The 19,156-nt window shown below is 38.4% G+C and overlaps 1 protein-coding gene across 4 annotated transcripts in view; it reads left to right on the top strand.

Moving 5' to 3' along the window:
• The window catches only part of FASTKD1 (FAST kinase domains 1), a 41,450-nt gene that overhangs the window by 4,081 nt on the left and 18,213 nt on the right, over window positions 1-19,156 (top strand). For 2 of the 4 annotated variants that reach the window (XM_021668996.2, XM_012468570.3), the window contains 5 exons: window positions 5,509-5,634; window positions 9,470-9,868; window positions 12,961-13,071; window positions 14,979-15,110; window positions 18,398-18,884. In XM_021668996.2, coding sequence (XP_021524671.2) covers window positions 5,509-5,634; window positions 9,470-9,868; window positions 12,961-13,071; window positions 14,979-15,110; window positions 18,398-18,884 — 1,255 coding nt within the window. Of the gene's footprint in view, window positions 1-308; window positions 4,842-5,508; window positions 5,635-9,469; window positions 9,869-12,960; window positions 13,072-14,978; window positions 15,111-18,397; window positions 18,885-19,156 lie in introns of those variants that run through there. The other 2 variants (XM_012468571.3, XM_064373352.1) reach the window with 2 other exon arrangements.

Genomic DNA, 19,156 nt, shown 5'->3' with positions numbered 1-19,156 from the left:
TCTCCCATTTTTTTTTTTTTTTTTTTTTTTTTTTTGGGAGACGGAGTTTCACTCTTGTTACCCAGACTGGAGTGCAATGGCGAGATCTCGGCTCACCGCAACTTCCGCCTCCTGGGTTCAGGCAATTCTCCTGCCTCAGCCTCCTGAGTAGCTGGGATTACAGGCATGTGCCACCACGCCCAGCTAATTTTTTGTATTTTTAGTAGAGCCAGGGTTTCACCATGTTGACTGAGATGGTCTCGATCTCTTGACCTTGTGATCCACCCACCTCGGCCTCCCAAAGTGCTGGGATTACAGGCGTGAGCCACCACGCCCGGCCCCTTTTTTTTTTTTAAGAGCCTTGCCATGTTGCCCAGGCTGGTCTTAAACTCTTGGGCTCAAGCAATTCTTCCTCCTTGGCCTCCCAAAGTGCTGGAGTTATATGCATGAGCTACCATGCCTGGCTGTGTATTCTTTAAGAGAGAAAAGAAAGTATTTCATATATTCTCTCTTTAAGAGTGGGGAATAGTATACTTTTCCACGTATGTAATTAGTTGAAATATAAATAAGATAGAGTCACAGCTATTTATGAACTCGCCTTTTTGAATCTTCTTTTCTAGAAGAATACTTCAGAAAGGAAAGATTCTTGATTAATTGGCTAACAATAAAAACCTAGAAGTAGCATCTGTAGCTACTTGTCTGTTACTCCATTTTTATGGAGAGGTAATGACCAGAGCTTATAGGTGACTTAGAAGCTTTTTAAAGAAAGTGAGCTTCAGGTCCACTACTGTGGATGGTATTAATTTAGATCTATTTCCTATACTATACAGAGCTCTGCTTTTAGCATGTTGCCAAAGTATAATCATCCAGAAAAATAGAAAATCTTGTGAGTATAGAGAAATTTATTCTCTAAGTATATATCAGAAGCTCTTTATTTATAAAAGGGCTGAGATAATAGCAGACTCATTTTGGGAAATCTTCATCTATTTCTGAAAACTTTGAATTTTTTAATCTAAGAATTCTGGATGATTGTAGTCTATTGTTAGTAAAGTAAGGCAAATGTTAAGGAGGAAAGAGAAAAATCAGCGTGAGGAAGAGATAGGAGGATATTAAAAACTACAGAGCAACTCTCCCTCTAGGTCAAATAGAAACCAGACAGGAAAGGCTTGACTAAGATGAAGGAGAAACAACAGGCTATTTATTTGTAGACAGAGAGGAGTGACCATTCTGATTTTTAAAGTATTTTTAACATATTGCCTCTTAAAGCTTAAACTATAATAAATACTTACAGACATACATTGGTAAACTCTGTAAGCTTTTATTACAGTAGCTGGATTAAATTAAGGGACAGAACAGTTCTCTAGGTTTAGAAATTCTGTATCTACTAAGTTGTGATTTTAGTTAATCTAATTATCTAAATCCATCTGTCTTCTTTTATGCTCTCTACCTATAACCATATTGAAGGTAAGCAGAGTAATCTTACTCCTTTTGTTAACAGTACGAATTATCTACTCACTGGATCTTTGGGATTAAATTTGGTCAGTGTTGATAATAGGTCACAACATTTTATTTCTCTTCAAAGCAACATTGCACTATGTGTATTATGCAGCTTGAACAAATCACTTGTAAAATAGATGGTCTTTTGTGTTTTACAATTACTATATTAATTAAATTACACATGTATGATTGTATTTTATAGTGAATCAAGCATTTCTTATAAATTTTTATTTCAAAATAAGTAGTACAGTGATCTTGCTAAAATGTCTATGAACTTATGTTTTATAAATATAATTTTTAATGATTTAAATGGGATAGATTATTCTGGATTAGTACTATATGATGGATTGTGGCAAGGATAATTAACATGTATTTGAAATCCATATATATATTTTTTCTTTTGAGATAGGGTCTGGCTGTGTTACAGTAGCGCAACCAGGGCTCGCTGCAGCCTCAAACTTCCAGGCTCAATCCATTCTCCTACCTCAGCCTCCCAAGTATCTGGAACCACAGGTGCATGCCACCAAGCCCAGCTAATTTTTATATTTTTAGTAGAGATGGGGTTTCACCATGTTGCCCAGGCTGATCTTGAACACCGGGGCTCAAGGGATCCTCCCACCTTGGCATCCCAAGAAATCCAAATTTAAAAAAAAAATACTTTTTATTATAGAAGACTTTAAACGTTTACAGAAGGAGAAAGAGTAGTACAATAAAGTCTCATGTACCTGTCCTTTAGCTTCAACAATTATCAACATATAGCCAGTCTTGTTTTATCTGTATCACCTCCCATTCTCAGTGTACTTTAGTATATTTTAAATAATGATATCATTTCATGTTTAAATACCTCAGTATGTTTTTCTGAGAGAAGGACTTTTTAAAAATATATAACCAGCTGGGCATGGTGGCACATGCTTGTAGTTTCAGCTACTGAGAAGGCTGAGGTGGCACAGCAAAGGATACAATCAACAAAGTAAAGTGAGAATACACAGAAGGGTAGAAAATATTAGCAAACTACACACCTGACAAGGGATTAATAACCAGCATATATGAAGAGCTCATATGACTTGATAGGAAAAAGTATAATCCATCGAAAAATGGGCAAAAGATTTGAGTAGACATTTCTCAAAAGAAGACTTGCAAATGTCAAACAGGTTTATGAAAAGGTGCTCAACATCAGAGAAATGCAAATCAAAACTACAATGAGATATCATCTCATCACAGTTAAAATGGCTTATATCCAAACACAGGCCATAACAAATGCTGGTGAGGATGTGGAGAAAAGGGAACCGTTATACATTGTTGTTGGGAATGTAAATTAATACAACCACTGTGGAGAACAGTTTTGAGGTTCCCCCAAAAACTAAAAATTGAGCTATCATATGATCTAGCAATCCCACTGCTGGGTATATACCCAAAAGAAAAGAAATCAGTATATTGAAGAGATATCTGTATTCTTATATTTGTTGCAGCACTGTATGCAATAGCTAAGATTTGGAAGCAACCTAAGTGTCCATCAACAGATGAATGGATAAAGAAAATGTGGTATATATACACAATGGAGTATTATTCAACCTTTAAAAAAAAATGAGATCCTGGGCATGGTGGCTCAAGCTTGTAATCCCAGCACTTTGGGAGGCTGAGGCAGGTGGATCATGAGGTCAAGAGATCGAGACCTTCCTGGTCAACATGGTGAAACCCCGTCTCTACTAAAAATACAAAAAATTAGCTGGGCATGGTGGTGTGTGCCTGTAATCCCAGCTACTCAGGAGGTTGAGGCAGGAGAATTGCCTGAACCCAGGAGGCGGAGGTTGCGGAGCTGAGATCTCGCCATTGCACTCCAGCCTGGGTAACAAGAGCGAAACTCCATCTCAAAAAAAAAAAAAAAAAAAGAAATGAGATCCTGTCATTTGCAACAACATGGGTGGAGCTGGAGATTATTATGCTAAGTGAAATAAGCCAAGCACAAAAAGCTAAACATCGCATGCTCTCACTTATTTGTGGGAGCTGAAAATCAAAACAATTGAACTCATATACGTAGAGAGTAGAAAGATAGTTACCAGAGGCTGGGAATGGTAACGAGGGGTTGTGGAGGAAGTGGGGATAGTTAATGGGTAATAAAAAAATAGAAAGAATAAATGAGACCTACTATTTGACAGCACAACAGGGTGACTATAGTCAATAATAACTTAATTGTACATTTTAAAATAACTTAGAATATAATTCGATTTTTTGTAACTCAAAGGATAAATGCTTGAGGGAATGAATACATTCTTCATGATGTGTTTATTTTGCATTGCATTCATGTATCAAAATCTCATGTACCCCATAAATATATATACCTACTATGTACCCACAAAAAAATTTTTTTTTTTAGTTTTTTTTTTTAAGAGACGGGGTTTCACCATATTGGTCAGACTGGTCTTGAACTCCTGACCTCAGGTGATCCACCCCATCGGCCTCCCAAAGTGCTGGGATTACAGGTGTGAGCCACCGCGCCTGGCCTTTTTGTTAGTTTTAGTAAAAAGGCTTAGGTGGGAGGATCACTTGAATCTAGATGTTCAAGTCTAGCCTGGGCAGCATAGTGAGACACTGTCTCTTAAAAACATAATAAAATTGGTGAAATTAAATTAAAATTTTTAGTATTACCTAGTACCTTATCGGTGTTCAAATTTTCTTGATTGTCTTATAAAGGTCTTTTTATAGGCAGTTTGTTTAAATCAGTTTCTGAGTAAGGTTCACAATTACTGTGTCTCTTAAGTTTTTTTCATCTCTTTTTAAGTAAACGTTACAGAAAAAAACATATAAAATTACACCAATCATAAATATACAGCATGATAAATTTTGATATACTGATCACTTCTATGTAACAGCACCAAGATCAGGAAACAACATCATAAATTCTTTTCATATTCTCTTTAGTCCTCTCCAAGAGGATCTTGACCTCTAACACCATTAAATTAATTTGTTAATTTATAGTTTATAGTTTAGTTTGTTCAGTATATTTTTAGGATTTGTCCATTATGTTTATGATTCTGTAATTTTATTCTATTGTATGAATATGTGTAGTTTATCCATTGTACTCTTGATGGACATTTGGGTTTTTTGCAGGTTTTTGCTATTATATATGTGTTGTTACGAACTTTCTTATGCTTGTTTTTTAGTGAATTCAAGGTCATACAATCTATAACAGTCCCTTTTTCCTCTCTTTTGTCTTGCCAATTACTCATGGAAAAATTGGATCATTTCTCCTATTAAAAATTCTGAGGCTGGGTGCAGTGGCTCACGCCTGTAATCCTAGCACTTTGGGAGGCCGAGGCGCGTGAATCGCCTGAGGTCAGCAGTTCAAGACCAGCCTGTCCAACATGGTGAAACCCCATCTCTGCTAAAAGTGTACAAATTAGCTGGATGTGGTGGCGGACACCTGTAATCCCAGCTACTTGGGAGGCTGAGGCAGGAGAATTGCTTGAACCTGGTAGGTGGAGGTTGCAGTGAACTGAGATTGTGCCATTGCACTCCAGCTGGGTGATGAGCGAACCTCTGCCTCAAGAAAAGAAAATTATGAAGTTTTTCATAGCACTGTTGTAGTAGCAGCTGTTACATTTGTTAATATGCAACCTTGAGTCAAAATTGTTGTTATCTCAAAAAATTAAGTATGTAATTCAAATAATTTTTAGTGATTTTCCCCCTTTTAAAATCTTTCTATGATATCTGACTTTTTTTCATTTTTTTAAAGACGGGGTTTCACCATGTTGGTCAGGCAGGTCTTGAACTCCCGACCTCAGGTGATCTGCCCGCCTTGGCCTCCAAAGTGCTTGGATTATGGGCGTGAGCCACTATGCCTGGTGGATATCTGACTTTTTAACTGTTACCATTTGTTACTTTTATAATAATAATAATCAACATTTTAGAAAAAAATTATTTTATGTGAGTAATATGTTACTATTTTGATTGCTTTTAATTTTGTAACTATGTATTATGTGTTTTAAGTGAAAGTAAATGGTAATGATCTCCTTTGTTTGTTTCCTTGAATAGGTTTGATATTAAGCTGCTATCAGAATTTTCCTCTTGCCTAGCAGAGCAGCATTTATATTTTAGTCCATTAATGGGAAAAATAGCTGATATTGTTCATAGGAACTTGGAAACCACACAGGACTTAAGGTAAATTTATTTAGGAAATCTTGTATTGTGGTAGAAGTATCCTACGCTTTGGATGTGGATGCAATCAGAATTGCCACTCTTAGTTTATGTGACTTAAGGCTAATTTACTTAAGCTCTTGGAAGTTCATTATCCTCATCTGCAAAAGAGGTATAGTAATAGCTATTTTGCAGTGTTGCTGTGGGGATTAGACATCAGGTACATAAAGTGTAATACAATATTGTTGAGATCTGTGGAGGATCTGAGATTTTACCTTATTTGCAAGCTAAGCTTGTCTGCCACATTTTGATAGGTGCTGGAGGAAGACCTGAGACTCCTAGGTCAGAGACAGAGGACTTTGTTTTTTATAGCAATAGCAGTAGCAGAGTACTAGCATTTTCTTATGTTGATTCCTTGAGCTTTTGTCCCACAATGGGTTGTGTTCCAGGAGAGGAACTCTGAGCTTAGGAAACCTGAATCTTTTATAATAACGCATGCCTACTCTACACCAACAGGAGACATTACCTCTATTCTTCTAGGATGTTTGCTACATAAATATCCTTGAAAAGATAGTTCTGAACAAAGGCAGTCAGAAACCCACAGAAAATGGTCTCTAGGTATCTAGAACAGAAATTTCTCAGTAATGGATGGTAGATGTTATTATATCATAAAGTAAACCCAAGAAGTATTTAAGTATGAATTTACTGGCCAGGTGTAGTGGCTCAAACCTGTAATCCCAGCACTTTGGGAAGCCAAAGTGGGTTGATCGCTTGAGGTCAGGAGTTCGAGACCAGACTGGCCAACATAGTGAAAACCCTGTCTCTACAAAAAAATAAAAAATTAGCTGGGTGTGGTGGTGGGTGCCTGTAAGCTTAGCTACTCAGGAGGCTGAGGCACAAGAATTGCTTTCTAAAAAAATAAAAGAATAGAAAGAAAGATATTTGTTACTCAAAGGCAAACAGAACAAACAACAATAAAAAAGAATTGCTTGAACCCAAGAGACAGAGATTGCAGTGAGGTGAGATTGTGCCACTGCACTCCAGCCTGGGCAAGAGAGTGAGACTCCATCTCAAAGAAGTAAATAAATAAATAAATAATAAGTAAATTAAGTATGAGTTCACAAATTTTACATGCAATTATGTCTTTCTTATTTTTTCCGTCTGGGAATACTTTCTTTTCAGCTTCTTAAAGAAGACTTAATAATTACCTTTGCTGAATGTCAAGGAACTATTCATTTGAAAGTAACATTTGAGGAGTTTCTCTGGTTTTCACACCAGTGGCTTGTGGGTTTGTTTTATTTTTAATGTAAGATTACTTACTGTCAATGCTAAACTTCATAACCCAGTACTATGATTATCTTTGGTGTTGCAGATACAGCTTTTTCTACCATATTTACAAAGTGACTAGCACTTTGGTAAAATTAAATTATAGTAGTTTCTTGCTTTTCTTGTCCCACTCCACCCTATCTCCCTGCCTTTTTTTTTTTCCTTTTGAGATGGAGTCTCCCTCTGTTGTCCCAGCTGGAGTACAGTGACACAACCTCTGCCTCCTGGATTCAAGTGATTTTCATGCCCCAGCCTCCCAAGGCATGAATTACAGGTGCCCACCACCATACTCCACTAATTTTTTGTATTTTCAGTAGAGATGGGGTTTCACCATTTTGACTAGGCTGGTCTCAAACTCTTGACCTCAAGTGATATCTGCCTATTTCAGCCTCCCAAAGTGCTGGGATTACAGGCATGAGCCACCATGTGCGGCCCCCTGCCTTTTTAAAAAAAAATACCTATGCTGCCGGGGGCGATGGCTCACACCTGTAATCCTAGCACTTTGGGAGGCTGAGGGGGGTGGATCACTTGAGGTCAGGAGTTCGAGACCAGCCTGGCCAACATGGTGAAACCCTGTTTCTACTAAAAATACAAAAATTAGCTGGGTGTGGTGGCAGGTGCCTGTAATCCTAGCTACTCTGGAGGCTGAGGCAGGAGAATCACTGGAACCCAGGAAGCAGAGGTTGCAGTGAGCTGAAATCATGCCATTGCACTCCAGCCTGGGTGACAAGAGCAAGATTCCATCTTTATAAATAAATAAATATGCATGTGTGTATATGTATATATGAGTGTGTATATATATATATGAGTATATATGTGTGTGTGTGTATATGTATTTTATATATATATATATATATATATATATATATATATATATATGCGCTACCCCATGGCTGCCTAAGATTCTCACCTGAGGGTGGTTTTATTTTTCCAATCACAAATACTTTTTAACATACTTCTGGATAAACACACTAATTATGCAGGAAGATTGCTATTTTCTTAAAAAGTAAGGCTTTATTAATATGTGATATTACAAATCTTAAAGGTACAGTTACATCAGTTGTGACAAATATATACCTACATCAAGATCAAGGTAGGGAATAGTTGCATCACCTAAGAAAGTTCCCTCATGTTCCTTCTCAGTCAGTTCTACCTCCCTACTATGTCAGCAACTAGTGTTCTAATTTTTTTTTCTTTTTTGAGACGGAGTCTTGCTCTGCTGTCCAGGCTGGAGTGCAGTGATACAATCTTGGCTCACTTCAGTTGCCACCTCCTGGGTTCAAGCGATTCTCCTGCCTCAGCCTCCCAAGTAGCTGGGACTACAGGGGCCTGCCACCATGCCCGGCTAATTTTTTTTTTTTTTCCTTGAGATGGAGTCTCACTCTGTTGCCCAGGCTGGAGTGCAATGGTGAAATCTCAGCTCACTGCAACCTCTGCCTCCAATTCAAGCAATTCTTGTGTCTCAGCCTCCCCAGTAGCTGAGATTACAGGTGCCCACCACCATGCCCCACTAATTGTATTTTTTAGTAGAGTTGGGGTTTTGCCATGTTGACCAGGCTAGTCTTGAACTCCTGACCTCAGGTGATCCACCCACTTCACCCTCCCAAAGTACTGGGATTACAGATGTGAGCCTCCATGCCTGGCCGTCTTTTGCTCATTTTAAAGAATTGTGGGACTGGGTGATGTGACTCATGCCTATAATCTCAGCACTCTGGGAGGTGGAGACAGGAGAATCACTGGCAGCCAGGAGTTCAAAACCAAGCTAGGCAACATAGTGAGACTCTGTCTCTATAAAAAATAAAACATTGGCAGGGCATGGTGGCACATGCCTGTAGTCCTAGCTATTTGGGAGCTGAGGCAGGAGGATTGCTTGAACCTGGGAGATCTAGGCTGCAATGAGCCATGATCATACCACTGTACTTTGGCCTAGGTGACAGGATGATAACCTGTCTTAAAAAAAAAATGGCTGTAAAGTAATTATTTTAGCTTGTTGCTTAAAAATTCTTATAGACCACTTTGAGAATCTACACATTAAAAAAAATCATTTTAGGAGAGTGATGGTTAAATTAAAAAGCAATGTAGGTTAATAATGTTAATCTTGACATTAAACATTGTAACTGGAGAAACCAAAATATTGTACAATTGGAGATTTTTTTTTAAATTAATTTTATTAAAACGATTAGAGAAATTTGGAAATGAAAAATAGCAACAGTCTCACTATCCTAATGTTTGAGATAATTTTTGAGACCAACCCTGGCAACATAGCAAGACTCTGTTTCTACCAAAAAAAAAAAAAAAAAATAGCTGGGCATGTTGGCTTGGGCTTGTAGTCCCAGTTACTCAGGAAGCTGAGATGGAGGATAGCTTGAGGCTTGAGCCTGGGAAATGGAGGTTGCAGGAGCTGTGGTCATGCCACCGCACTCCAGAGTGGATGACAGAGCAAGACCCTGTCTCAAGAAAAAGAAAAAGAAAAAAAAAAGAATTGATCATTCTTAAATAATGTAAAAATCTTTGCATCTTTTTTCTTTTTCAGTTCCTTGTCTGTCTTAATGGTCAACATATCTTCTTTAATATCACGACATTTTCAAGAACAATTGGTGAACAAAACAGAACTTCTTTTTGACACCATGGATTCTTCTGAGGTCGACTTTGCAAAAAGAATAGTACAGTTTCTTCGAAATGTTAGATATCGTTATCAACCACTATTAGAAAGGTGTAATAATATATTTTTAAGTAATGTGGACCACCTCGATTTGGATTCCATCAGTAAAATACTTAGTCTACACAAATTTCTACAGTTTAATAGTTTTAAATTTATTATGGTGGCTAAAAAGAAGCTAACTGAAATGACTCCTCTGCTTAATCATCCTGCTAGCTTTGTAAAATTATTTGTAGCATTGGGACCCATTGCAGGACCTGAAGAAAAGAAACAGTAAGTTCAGTTTAAAATGCATTACTTTTTTTGTTGTGAATTTATGGAGGCTTCAAGCTTAGGTCTCCTTGCAGCTCTGGAAGGTACAGGTATCACCCCCTTAGGTTGTGGAAGGGAAAATAATCTCTTACACTATGCTCCTTGATTCTTTTTCTGATTATTCTGATTTACATCTCAAACTCTTAGTCTCCTACTATATTCTGAAAGGTAAACCTCTGATACTTAGCCAACATGAAAAAAAATGAGGGGAAACACCATGTGGTGACATAGGCGTGTGTCACCACACCTGGCTAATTTTTTATATTTTTAGGAGAGATGGGGTTTCACCATGTTAGCCAGGATGGTTTCGATCTCCTGACCTTATGATCCACCTGCCTAGGCCTCCCAAAGTGCTGGGATTATAGGCATGAGCCACCACACCCGGCAGTCATCAAAGCATTTATTATGCACTCAGTATATGTCCCCATGTCAGGTTTGAGCAAATTTTATGTGGCGTCTCTCATTTAGGAATTTCCAGTTTTGCTAGATACTGATGTAGGTAGAAATCTTTGGGATATAATGATGAATAAATATTAAATTAATATATAAGTATGGTTAATAGATAAGATTCTCTCTTCCTAGGCCATGTGATGGGATTTATACTAGACATAAACTTCCCCCACCCAGCATAATTGTATGAAATGTTTAGAATGATAAGCCGGGCATGGTGTAATCCCATCACTTTGAGAGGCCAAGGCAGGTGGATCCCTGGAGCGTAGGAATTTGAGACCAGCCTAGGAAAGATGGTGAAATCTTCTCTGTACAAAAAAATACAAAATTAGCCAGGTGTGGTGGTGCGCACCTGGAGTCCCAGTTAGTCATGAGGATCACCTGAACCCAAGGAGGTTGAAGCTGCTGTGAGCTGAGATCGCTCCATTGAATTCCACCTGGGCACAGAATAAAGACCGTCTCTCAAAAAAAAAAATAAAATAAAATAAAGAATTTTATATAATAGTCCTAACACGTAAGTATGATTAGTAGATTCACTTAAGCAGGGGTTCCAAGAATTGCATAATAGGGGAATCTGTATCATTACTCTGATAGGGAAAACTTTATGGAGAAAGTTTTATTTTTTAAGAATACTTTGAATTATATGAAAAAATTTAAGAGCATGTCTATATCAAGATGGAAACAAGGTGATAAGGTGATTATTAAAAAGAACTATCGGTGCTGAGTGCAGCGCCTCACACCTTTAACCCTAGCCCTTTGGGAGGCTGAGGCAGATCATTTGAGGTCAGGAGTTTGAGACCAGCCTGGCCAACATGGTGAAACCCCAACTCTATTAAAAATACAAAAAAAGAGGACTAGGTGTGGTGGCTCATGTCTGTAATCTCAACACTTTGGGAGGCTGAGGCAGGTGAATCACTTGAGGTCAGGAGTTCAAGACCAGCCTGGCCAACATGGTGAAACTGTTTTTACCAAAAATACAAAAAGAAGCTGGGTTGGGTGGCGGGTGCCTGTAATCTCAGCTACTCGGGAGGCTGAGGCAGGAGACTTGTTTGAATCTGGAAGGCGGAGGTTGCAGTGAGCCAAGATCACGCCATTGCATTCCAGCCTAAGCAACAAAAGCGAAACTCCCACCTCAAAAGAAAAAAAAAAGAAAAAAGAAAAAAAAAACTTCAAAAAACTGGCCAGGAGTGATGGCAGTTGCAATGGCAGGCATTTGTAATCCTAGCTACTCAGGAGGCTGAGGCAAGTGTATCACTTGAAGCTGGTAGGTTGCAGTGAGCTGAGATCATGCCCTTGCACTCCAGCCTGGGCAACAGAGTGAGACTTCATCTCAAAAAAAAAAAAAAAAAAACTTTATTGGAACCTTTTTTTGTGACTAAATACTATTAAAATCTCAATGCTAAAGCAGTATAAAAGTTGGATTTAACTGAGTCTCTGCCTTCAAGAAATTTATATCGCAATTGAGAGGATAGATACAATTGAAATATGTAAATACCATAACAACATAGTTTATGAATAAATAAAATTGGTGATATGGATAGTGCTGTGAGCAGACAGAAGTGAGAGAAAAATAGAGACTGAATTGATTGGGAAAAATATGGGGAGAAACAGGGTTTGAAACGTTTGAAAAGGTTGGTGGAAAGGATGGCATAGAGTTATCCAGTGTGAATAAATTACTTTATTCTATTCTCAGATGTCATGTTTTGAGCTTGCTTTCTAAATGATTCTGAAAGACATAGTTATATCATTGATACTTACATTACTGCACTACTTTGGAAGTTCAAATGATAACTAGTCATAGTCAAAATGGGCCATCTTTGTTAATTTTCAGTTTATACTGTTATATCAAGTGTTTAGTATATGAGATTTCTGATAATATGTAGATTTATTGACTTCCTAGTTGGTTACTATTCAATTTTAAAGCATGTGGGAAATTGTCAGAATATCAATTGTTCATTTCTTAGCTCCCTAGTATTGAATAATTTCACTGAATCATAGTATTTTATAACCATTATAACCTTTGGAAGATCATTTATCTATATTTTTCAAACAGTTTAAGATTGGATTATACTGAGGCCTGAATTGCATTGAAGACATTATATTTTTCTTTATTCAGTAATATTTTATATTATTTCCAAGAAATGTAGAACACTGGAATTATATGCTGGATTCAGTTTTTGTTTACATTAATTTTTCCCATTTGTTACCCAATAATTGTTATTTTTTTAAAAATTGCAGGTTAGGCCGGGCGCGGTGGCTCACGCCTGTAATCCCAGCACTTTGGGAGGCTGAGGCGGGTGGATCACGAGGTCAAGAGATCGAGACCATCCTGGTCGACATGGTGAGACCCCGTCTCTACTAAAAATACAAAAAATTAGCTGGGCATGGTGGCACGTGCCTGTAATCCCAGCTACTCCTGAGGCTGAGGCAGGAGAATTGCCTGAACCCAGGAGGCGGAGGTTGCGGTGAGCCGAGATCGCGCCATTGCACTCCAGCCTGGGTAACAAGAGCGAAACTCCGTCTCAAAAAAAAAAAAAAAAAAAAGGAAAAATTGCAGGTTAATTTTCAGTTTTTCAACCAAAAACTTTTTTTTTTTCTTCTAGACTTAAATCAACTATGTTATTGATGGCAGAGAAGCTAACCGGCGAGCAAGCCCTGGCAGTGTTGGGAGCACTGGAAGATATGGAAAGCAGAAATTCACATTTGATTAAAAGGTTTCTTTTCTGAAATTTATGATGTTAAGTTTGTTGTCATTCACAAGTACCTATTTTTTTCAGAGGAAAAATGGTGTTCTTCTTTAATCTACCTGTTGTTTTGAAGAAATGAGGAATTAATGCTTAAGGCACTGTTATCTCTTTATGTTCCACTTTGTTTTTCTTTTTTCTTCCTTTTTTTTTTTTTTTTTTTTTGAGACAGAGACTCACTCTGATCCCCAGGCTGGAGTGCAGTGGTACTATGTCTGCTCACTGCAACTTCTACTTCCCTGGTTCAAGCGATTTTCCTACCTCACCCTCCTGAGTAGCTGGGACTATAGGTGCCTACCACCACACCCAGCTAATTTTTGTATGTTTAGTAGAGACAGGGTTTTGCCATGTTAGTCATGCTTGTCTTTTTCTTTTTCTTTTTTTTTGAGATGAGTTTCACTCTGTCGCCCAGGCTGGAGTGCAGTGGCACAATCTCGGTTCACCTCAATCTCTGCTCCAGGTTCAAGTGATTCTCCTCTCAGCCTCCGGAGTAGCTGGGATTACAGGCGTCTGCCACCACACCCAGCTAATTTGGAATTTTTAGTAGAGGCAAGGTTTTACTGTGTTGGCCAGGCTGGTCTCAAGTTCCTGACCTAAAGTAATCCGCCCACCTTCACCTCCCAAAGTGTTAGAATTGCAGGTGTGAGCCACTGCACCTGGCCCTTTAGGCTGGTCTTAAACTCCTGACCTCAAGCAATCTGCTTGCTTTGGCCTCCCAAAGTGCTGAGCCTCAATTGATCCTCCCATCTCAGCCTCCTGAGTAATTGGGACTACAGGCACTTATTGCCATGCCCATCTAATTTTTGTATTTTTTGTAGAGATGGTGTTTTGCCATGTTGCCAAGGCCAGTCTCCAACTCCTGGGCTCAAGGAATGCATCCGCCTCAGCCTCCCAAAGTGCTAGTTTGTTTTTCAAAGTAGAAAGACAATTGTTTATAGCATTTTAAAAATTTTATTTGGTGCTATTGCACTCAAGCGGAGCATCATAACCTTGTGAAATAGAGAGCATAGAGAAAATATCCTCTTTTTTCTTTTCTTTTTCTTTCTTTTCTTTCTTACTTTCTTATTTTTAAAATTTTTTAAAGAGCTTGAGTCTTACTATTTTGCCCAGTCTGGTTTTGAACTCGTGGGCTCAAGCAATTCTCCCAAAATTATGACCAAGGCCATAATTTTCAAAAGGAAAGTTTCTGCAGCACAGTTAATGTCTTTATAAACTTGAACTGTCTCATACCACAAAGTTACCTTGAAATCAACAAACAAACAGAAAAACAAAAGAAATCATACTGCCATTTGTTGGCTTTTTGGTAACTTGAGATTTCAGAAGAGAAAATATAGTTATTTTTTATAAATGCTTAATTGCACATATATTTTAATATATGCTTAATTGCATATGCTTAATTTTTCATGACCTATTATATGTTCCTTTATTTTACTATTTCTTATGTCCTATTTTTTCCGACTTATTGCCTCTTAGTATTTCCCTTAGTTCTTCATTTGATGGCCAGTGGATTTAAGGAAGAAAATTAAATTAGTTTTGCTAATTATTAGTAACTCTTGGTAAAGATTTTGTTATGGGGAGGATGTGGAATTTGATGCTCTGTGAGATTTGTTTAATTGAGGAAGAAACTATGCTTTTATTGTGCAATTAATAATTGAATGTTGTTTCAATCATACTTCATTGATCGTTTTTACTTCATTCTGTTTTAGTTGTTTACATTTCTAGAGCCATCTTGAGACATTTCTTCAAGAATAGAAAATCTGGTCTCATTCATTGCTGTTTTTCCAGCACAGAGCAGTGTCTGGAGTGAAAGCACCACAGCAAATGTGTGATAAATGAATGCATTGGTTATAATATATGCTCTATCAATCCTTTTTTAGAGTTGCTTCAGTTCTGTATAAACATTTGGATAACTATAAACCATTAGAGTTGTTGAAGATAACTCAAGCATTGACTTTTCTGCATTTCCAAAGTAAGGAGTTTTTTGTGAAACTTAGAGAATTACTCCTTAGGTAAGATAAAAATAGAAATGTTTGTTTAGTATTTCATTTTCTAGCCACAATATTTGTTTTGTTTAACTATGTACAGAGGTGCTAGAAATTATGGAGGCAAAATTGTGAAGCTTATTAGTAAAAATGTTATGACACTTTATCTCCCTCCGTGCCCATTCTGCCAATGCCCATGCTGGGTATATTTTGAAATGGAAATGAGGCCAGTAGGGTAGTGAGTTCCCTAGGAGAGGAATGGCAGTAAACTGATGAATAGCAAAGCCATTCTCCTTTCCTGCAGAATGGATAACCATGAAAAGATGGGGGCTGCTGATCAAAGTTAAACTCCATTTGGGAGCATTCACATTTAGGGCCCTTCAGTCTTGCATGCATGCCTATTTTAGGACTTATTAAATTTTTAAATTCAAAATTTTGAGAATAAGGTATAATGGTGATGTTAGTGAAAAGGTTCTTCTTTCTTTCTTTTCTTTTCTTTTTTGAGGAGTCTCACTCTGTCACCCAGGCTGAATTGCAGTAAGATGATCTCGGCTCTCCATCTCCTGGGTTCAAGTGATTCTCCTGCCTCAGCCTCCCAAGTAGCTGGGACTACAGGCGTGCACCACCATGCCCAGCTAATTTTTGTATTTTTAGTAGAGATAGGGTTTCACCAATCTCTTCACCTTGTTCTCCACCCACCTCGGCCTCCCAAAGTGCTAAGATTACAGGTGTAAGCCACTGCGACAGCAAAAGGCTTCCCTCTTTCCTGGGTTTTATATTAGTCTATTAGGTTAGTTTCCCAAACAGGTATTGACCATGTCAAATGTTACAATTAAAATACTTTTAAAATTCTCAAGCTATACTGCTAAATAACTTTCCAGGGAGTTACACCAACTTTTTAAGTTCACTAATAATAAATGAGAATGCCTGTATCAGTACACCCTTGCTAACATTGACTATTAATATTATGATTATTTTAGTAGGCTAATTTAAAAATTTTAAGTGGTTAGGCATAGTGGCTTATGCTTGTAATCCCAGCACTTTGGGAGGCTGAGCTGGGAGGATTGTTTGAGCCCAGGAGTTCAAGACCAACCTGGGCAATAAAGCAAGACTCTGTCTTAACAACAACAAAAAATTAAAAATTAGGTAAGTGGGGTAGCATGTGCCTGTATTCCTAGTGTGTAGGGAGGCTAAGCCCAGGAGGTCAAGGCTGCAATGAGCTATATTGCGCCATTGCATTCTAGCCTGGGCAGCAGAATGAGACCCTGTCTCAAAATTAATAATAATAATAATAATAATAATAATAATAATAATTTTAAAAGTATTTTAAAAGTAACTCAATTTTATTTTAATTTAGATTGCATTATTCTTTCCACTACTTCTGTACCTAAAGATTATTATTATTTTTTGAGATGGAGTCTTGCCCTGTCACCAAGGCAGTAGTACAGTAGCTCAATCTCGGCTCACTGCAACCTCTACCTCCTGAGTTCAAGTGATTCTCATGCCTCAGCCTCCCTAGTAGCTAGGATTACAGGCATGTGCTACCACACCCAGCTAGTTTTTTGTATTTTTAGTAGAGATGGGGTTTCATCATATTGGCCAGGCTGGTCTCGAAATTCTGAGCTCAAGCTATCCCCCACCTTGGCCTCCCAAAGTACTGGAATTAAAGGTGTGAGCCACCATGCCCGGCACCTAGTTTTTAAATTTTTTTTTTAAACAATTGTTGCCCTAGTGTCCTGGGACTCTTACCATGGGGATTTGGGAAAGAAGTAGAGAATGGGGTCAACTGTATGTCCTGTTTCTTTTGTTGGTGTTTGTTTGTTTTAAAAGTTGGACTACGTATCAGAAGCGAAAAAGGAACCAATTTATTATGTGATCACTGTATGCCAGGGCCTGACAGGTCATATCAGAAATTGAACCCAAATTCTTTCTTCAGCAGCAGCAGCACTGGAAACACATGTTCTGACATGGGCTTTTTGTTTCCCTGGGACTGTGGTTTTATTTTTGAATAAAAAATTTTGACCTGTGCTTCAGAACGTCTTAGGCTTTCCTGAATAATCCTTCATGGACCTGTCATGTTTGAATTTATCTAACTTCTTTTTTTTTTTTTTTTTTGAGACAGAGTCTCACTCTGTCACCTAGGCTGGAGTGCAGTGGCACAGTCTTGGCTCACTGGAACCTTCACCTCCCTGGTTCAAGCGATTCCCCTGCCTCAGCCTCTCGAGTAGCTGGGGATTACAGGTGCACGCCACCACGCCCAGCTAATTTTTTTGTATTTTTAGTAGAGATGGGGTTTCACCATGTTGGCCAGATGGGTCTCAAATTCCTGACCTCAGGCAATCCGCCCGCCTTGCGCTCCCAAAGTGCTGAGATTACAGTTGCGAGCCACCATGCCTGGCCTATCTAACTCTTCTTAAATTAGCTTGTGTTATGCCCACCTGTGATGGTTACATACCTTGGCTTTCATTCACAGTTACTAATTCATAACTTTTATAGCTCTTGGTATAACCTTTTGTTACAATGTTGGGTGTGTTAGGCCTCCAGAAGCAGAATCTTTCTCCTGCCCCAAAGCAAGACTAATCTTTCTCCACCTTTCTGATTGTGGGTCTTAAGACCCTCCCCTGAAAGATCCCACCCTACACTCTGTGTGAAGAAATGCTGACATCATGAAGGTCATATAAACCCAACAAGAATGGGTTTGGACTGCTTCTGGATAGCCGAACACGTGAAGATTCCTGAAGGGTGGCGTGCTCAGGGAGGGCATGGAAGCTTTGCACTCCTTCCCACATACCTCACCCTACTGTCCCTTCATCTGCATTCTTTATAGCTTCCTTTATAATAAACCTGTAAACATAAGTAAGTGTTGCCCTGAGTTCTGTGAACCACTCTGGCAAATTAATCAAACCCAAAGAGGAGGTTGTGGGAATTCCAACTTGAAGCCAGTTGGTCAGAAGTTCTGGAGGCCTACATTTGCAACTGGAGTATAGGGTTTCTGTGGCAGAGGTCAGTCTTAGAGACTGAGTTCCCAGCTTGTGGGATCTGACACTGTCTCCAGGTAGATAGTGTCAGAACTGAATTGGACACCCAGCTAGTGTCCACTGCTTAGAAGAACCCCCACACATTTGGTCACAGAAGTCGTCCGTATTGATGATTGTTGTGGTTTGAGAGTAGAGGAAAAACACAGCTTGAAAGAGATTTTTTGAATCACCATCTTACCTATTAATTGCAGTACTAATTATGTATATTCATATTTTAATACATATATATTTTGGTTTTGTTGCTGATGTATTAATTTTGTTCTTTTCATTTTGCAGTTATTTGAAAATTAGTTTCATACCAACTGAGATGTCCTTTCTGGTCTGTGCTATTTCCATGCTTCCTTCTCCTCACTTGGATGAAGTGGGGATATCCCGAATTGAAGCAGTTTTACCACAATGTGACCTAAATAAGCTGACTAGTTTTTCCGCATCTGTTTTAAGATGGATTCAGTATGACCACATGCATTTGGATAGTAATACTGGGAAACAACTGAAACTACTTCAGAAATTAGATCACTATAGTCATCAGAGACTACAACACATCAACAGTTTTGATCTGTTATGGAAGGAACTGAAATCTCTCAAAGGAGACGTGTTTCCTGAGTCACTTATTGAAGAAATGATTGCTGCTTTACAGCGTTTCAGGGATGAAATTAATTACATAAATGTTGCAGAGATTGCATATTTTATTTCTAAAACTAATTACCTCAGTACTTTGCTACTTGATAGGATAGCCTCAGTGGCTGTTCAGCAGATTGAAAAGGTGAAATTTGAATGTTAGACTTTAATTTTATAGAGTTGTCAACTTATGCAAGCATAATTTTTATCATAGGCACTTTGAGAACCTGGATTGGAATTTGAAGTTTAGAAATTAAATTCTGGGTCAGATGTGGTTAACTCATGCCTGTAATTCCAGCAGTTGGGAGGCTAAGGTGGGAGGATGGGTTGAGCCCAGTAGTTAAGGCTCAGTAAGCTATGATCACAGCACTGCCACTGTACTCTAGCCTGGGTGACAGTGATACCTTGTCTCTTAAA

Source organism: Aotus nancymaae, unplaced genomic scaffold, assembly GCF_030222135.1.
Source record: "Aotus nancymaae isolate 86718 unplaced genomic scaffold, 86718_ANA_hifiasm-v0.15.2.pri h1tg000008l, whole genome shotgun sequence".
Lineage (NCBI taxonomy): Eukaryota > Metazoa > Chordata > Mammalia > Primates > Aotidae > Aotus > Aotus nancymaae.
The sequence above is the reverse complement of the archived record's forward strand: the minus strand, read 5'-3'. Positions and strand labels throughout refer to the sequence as shown.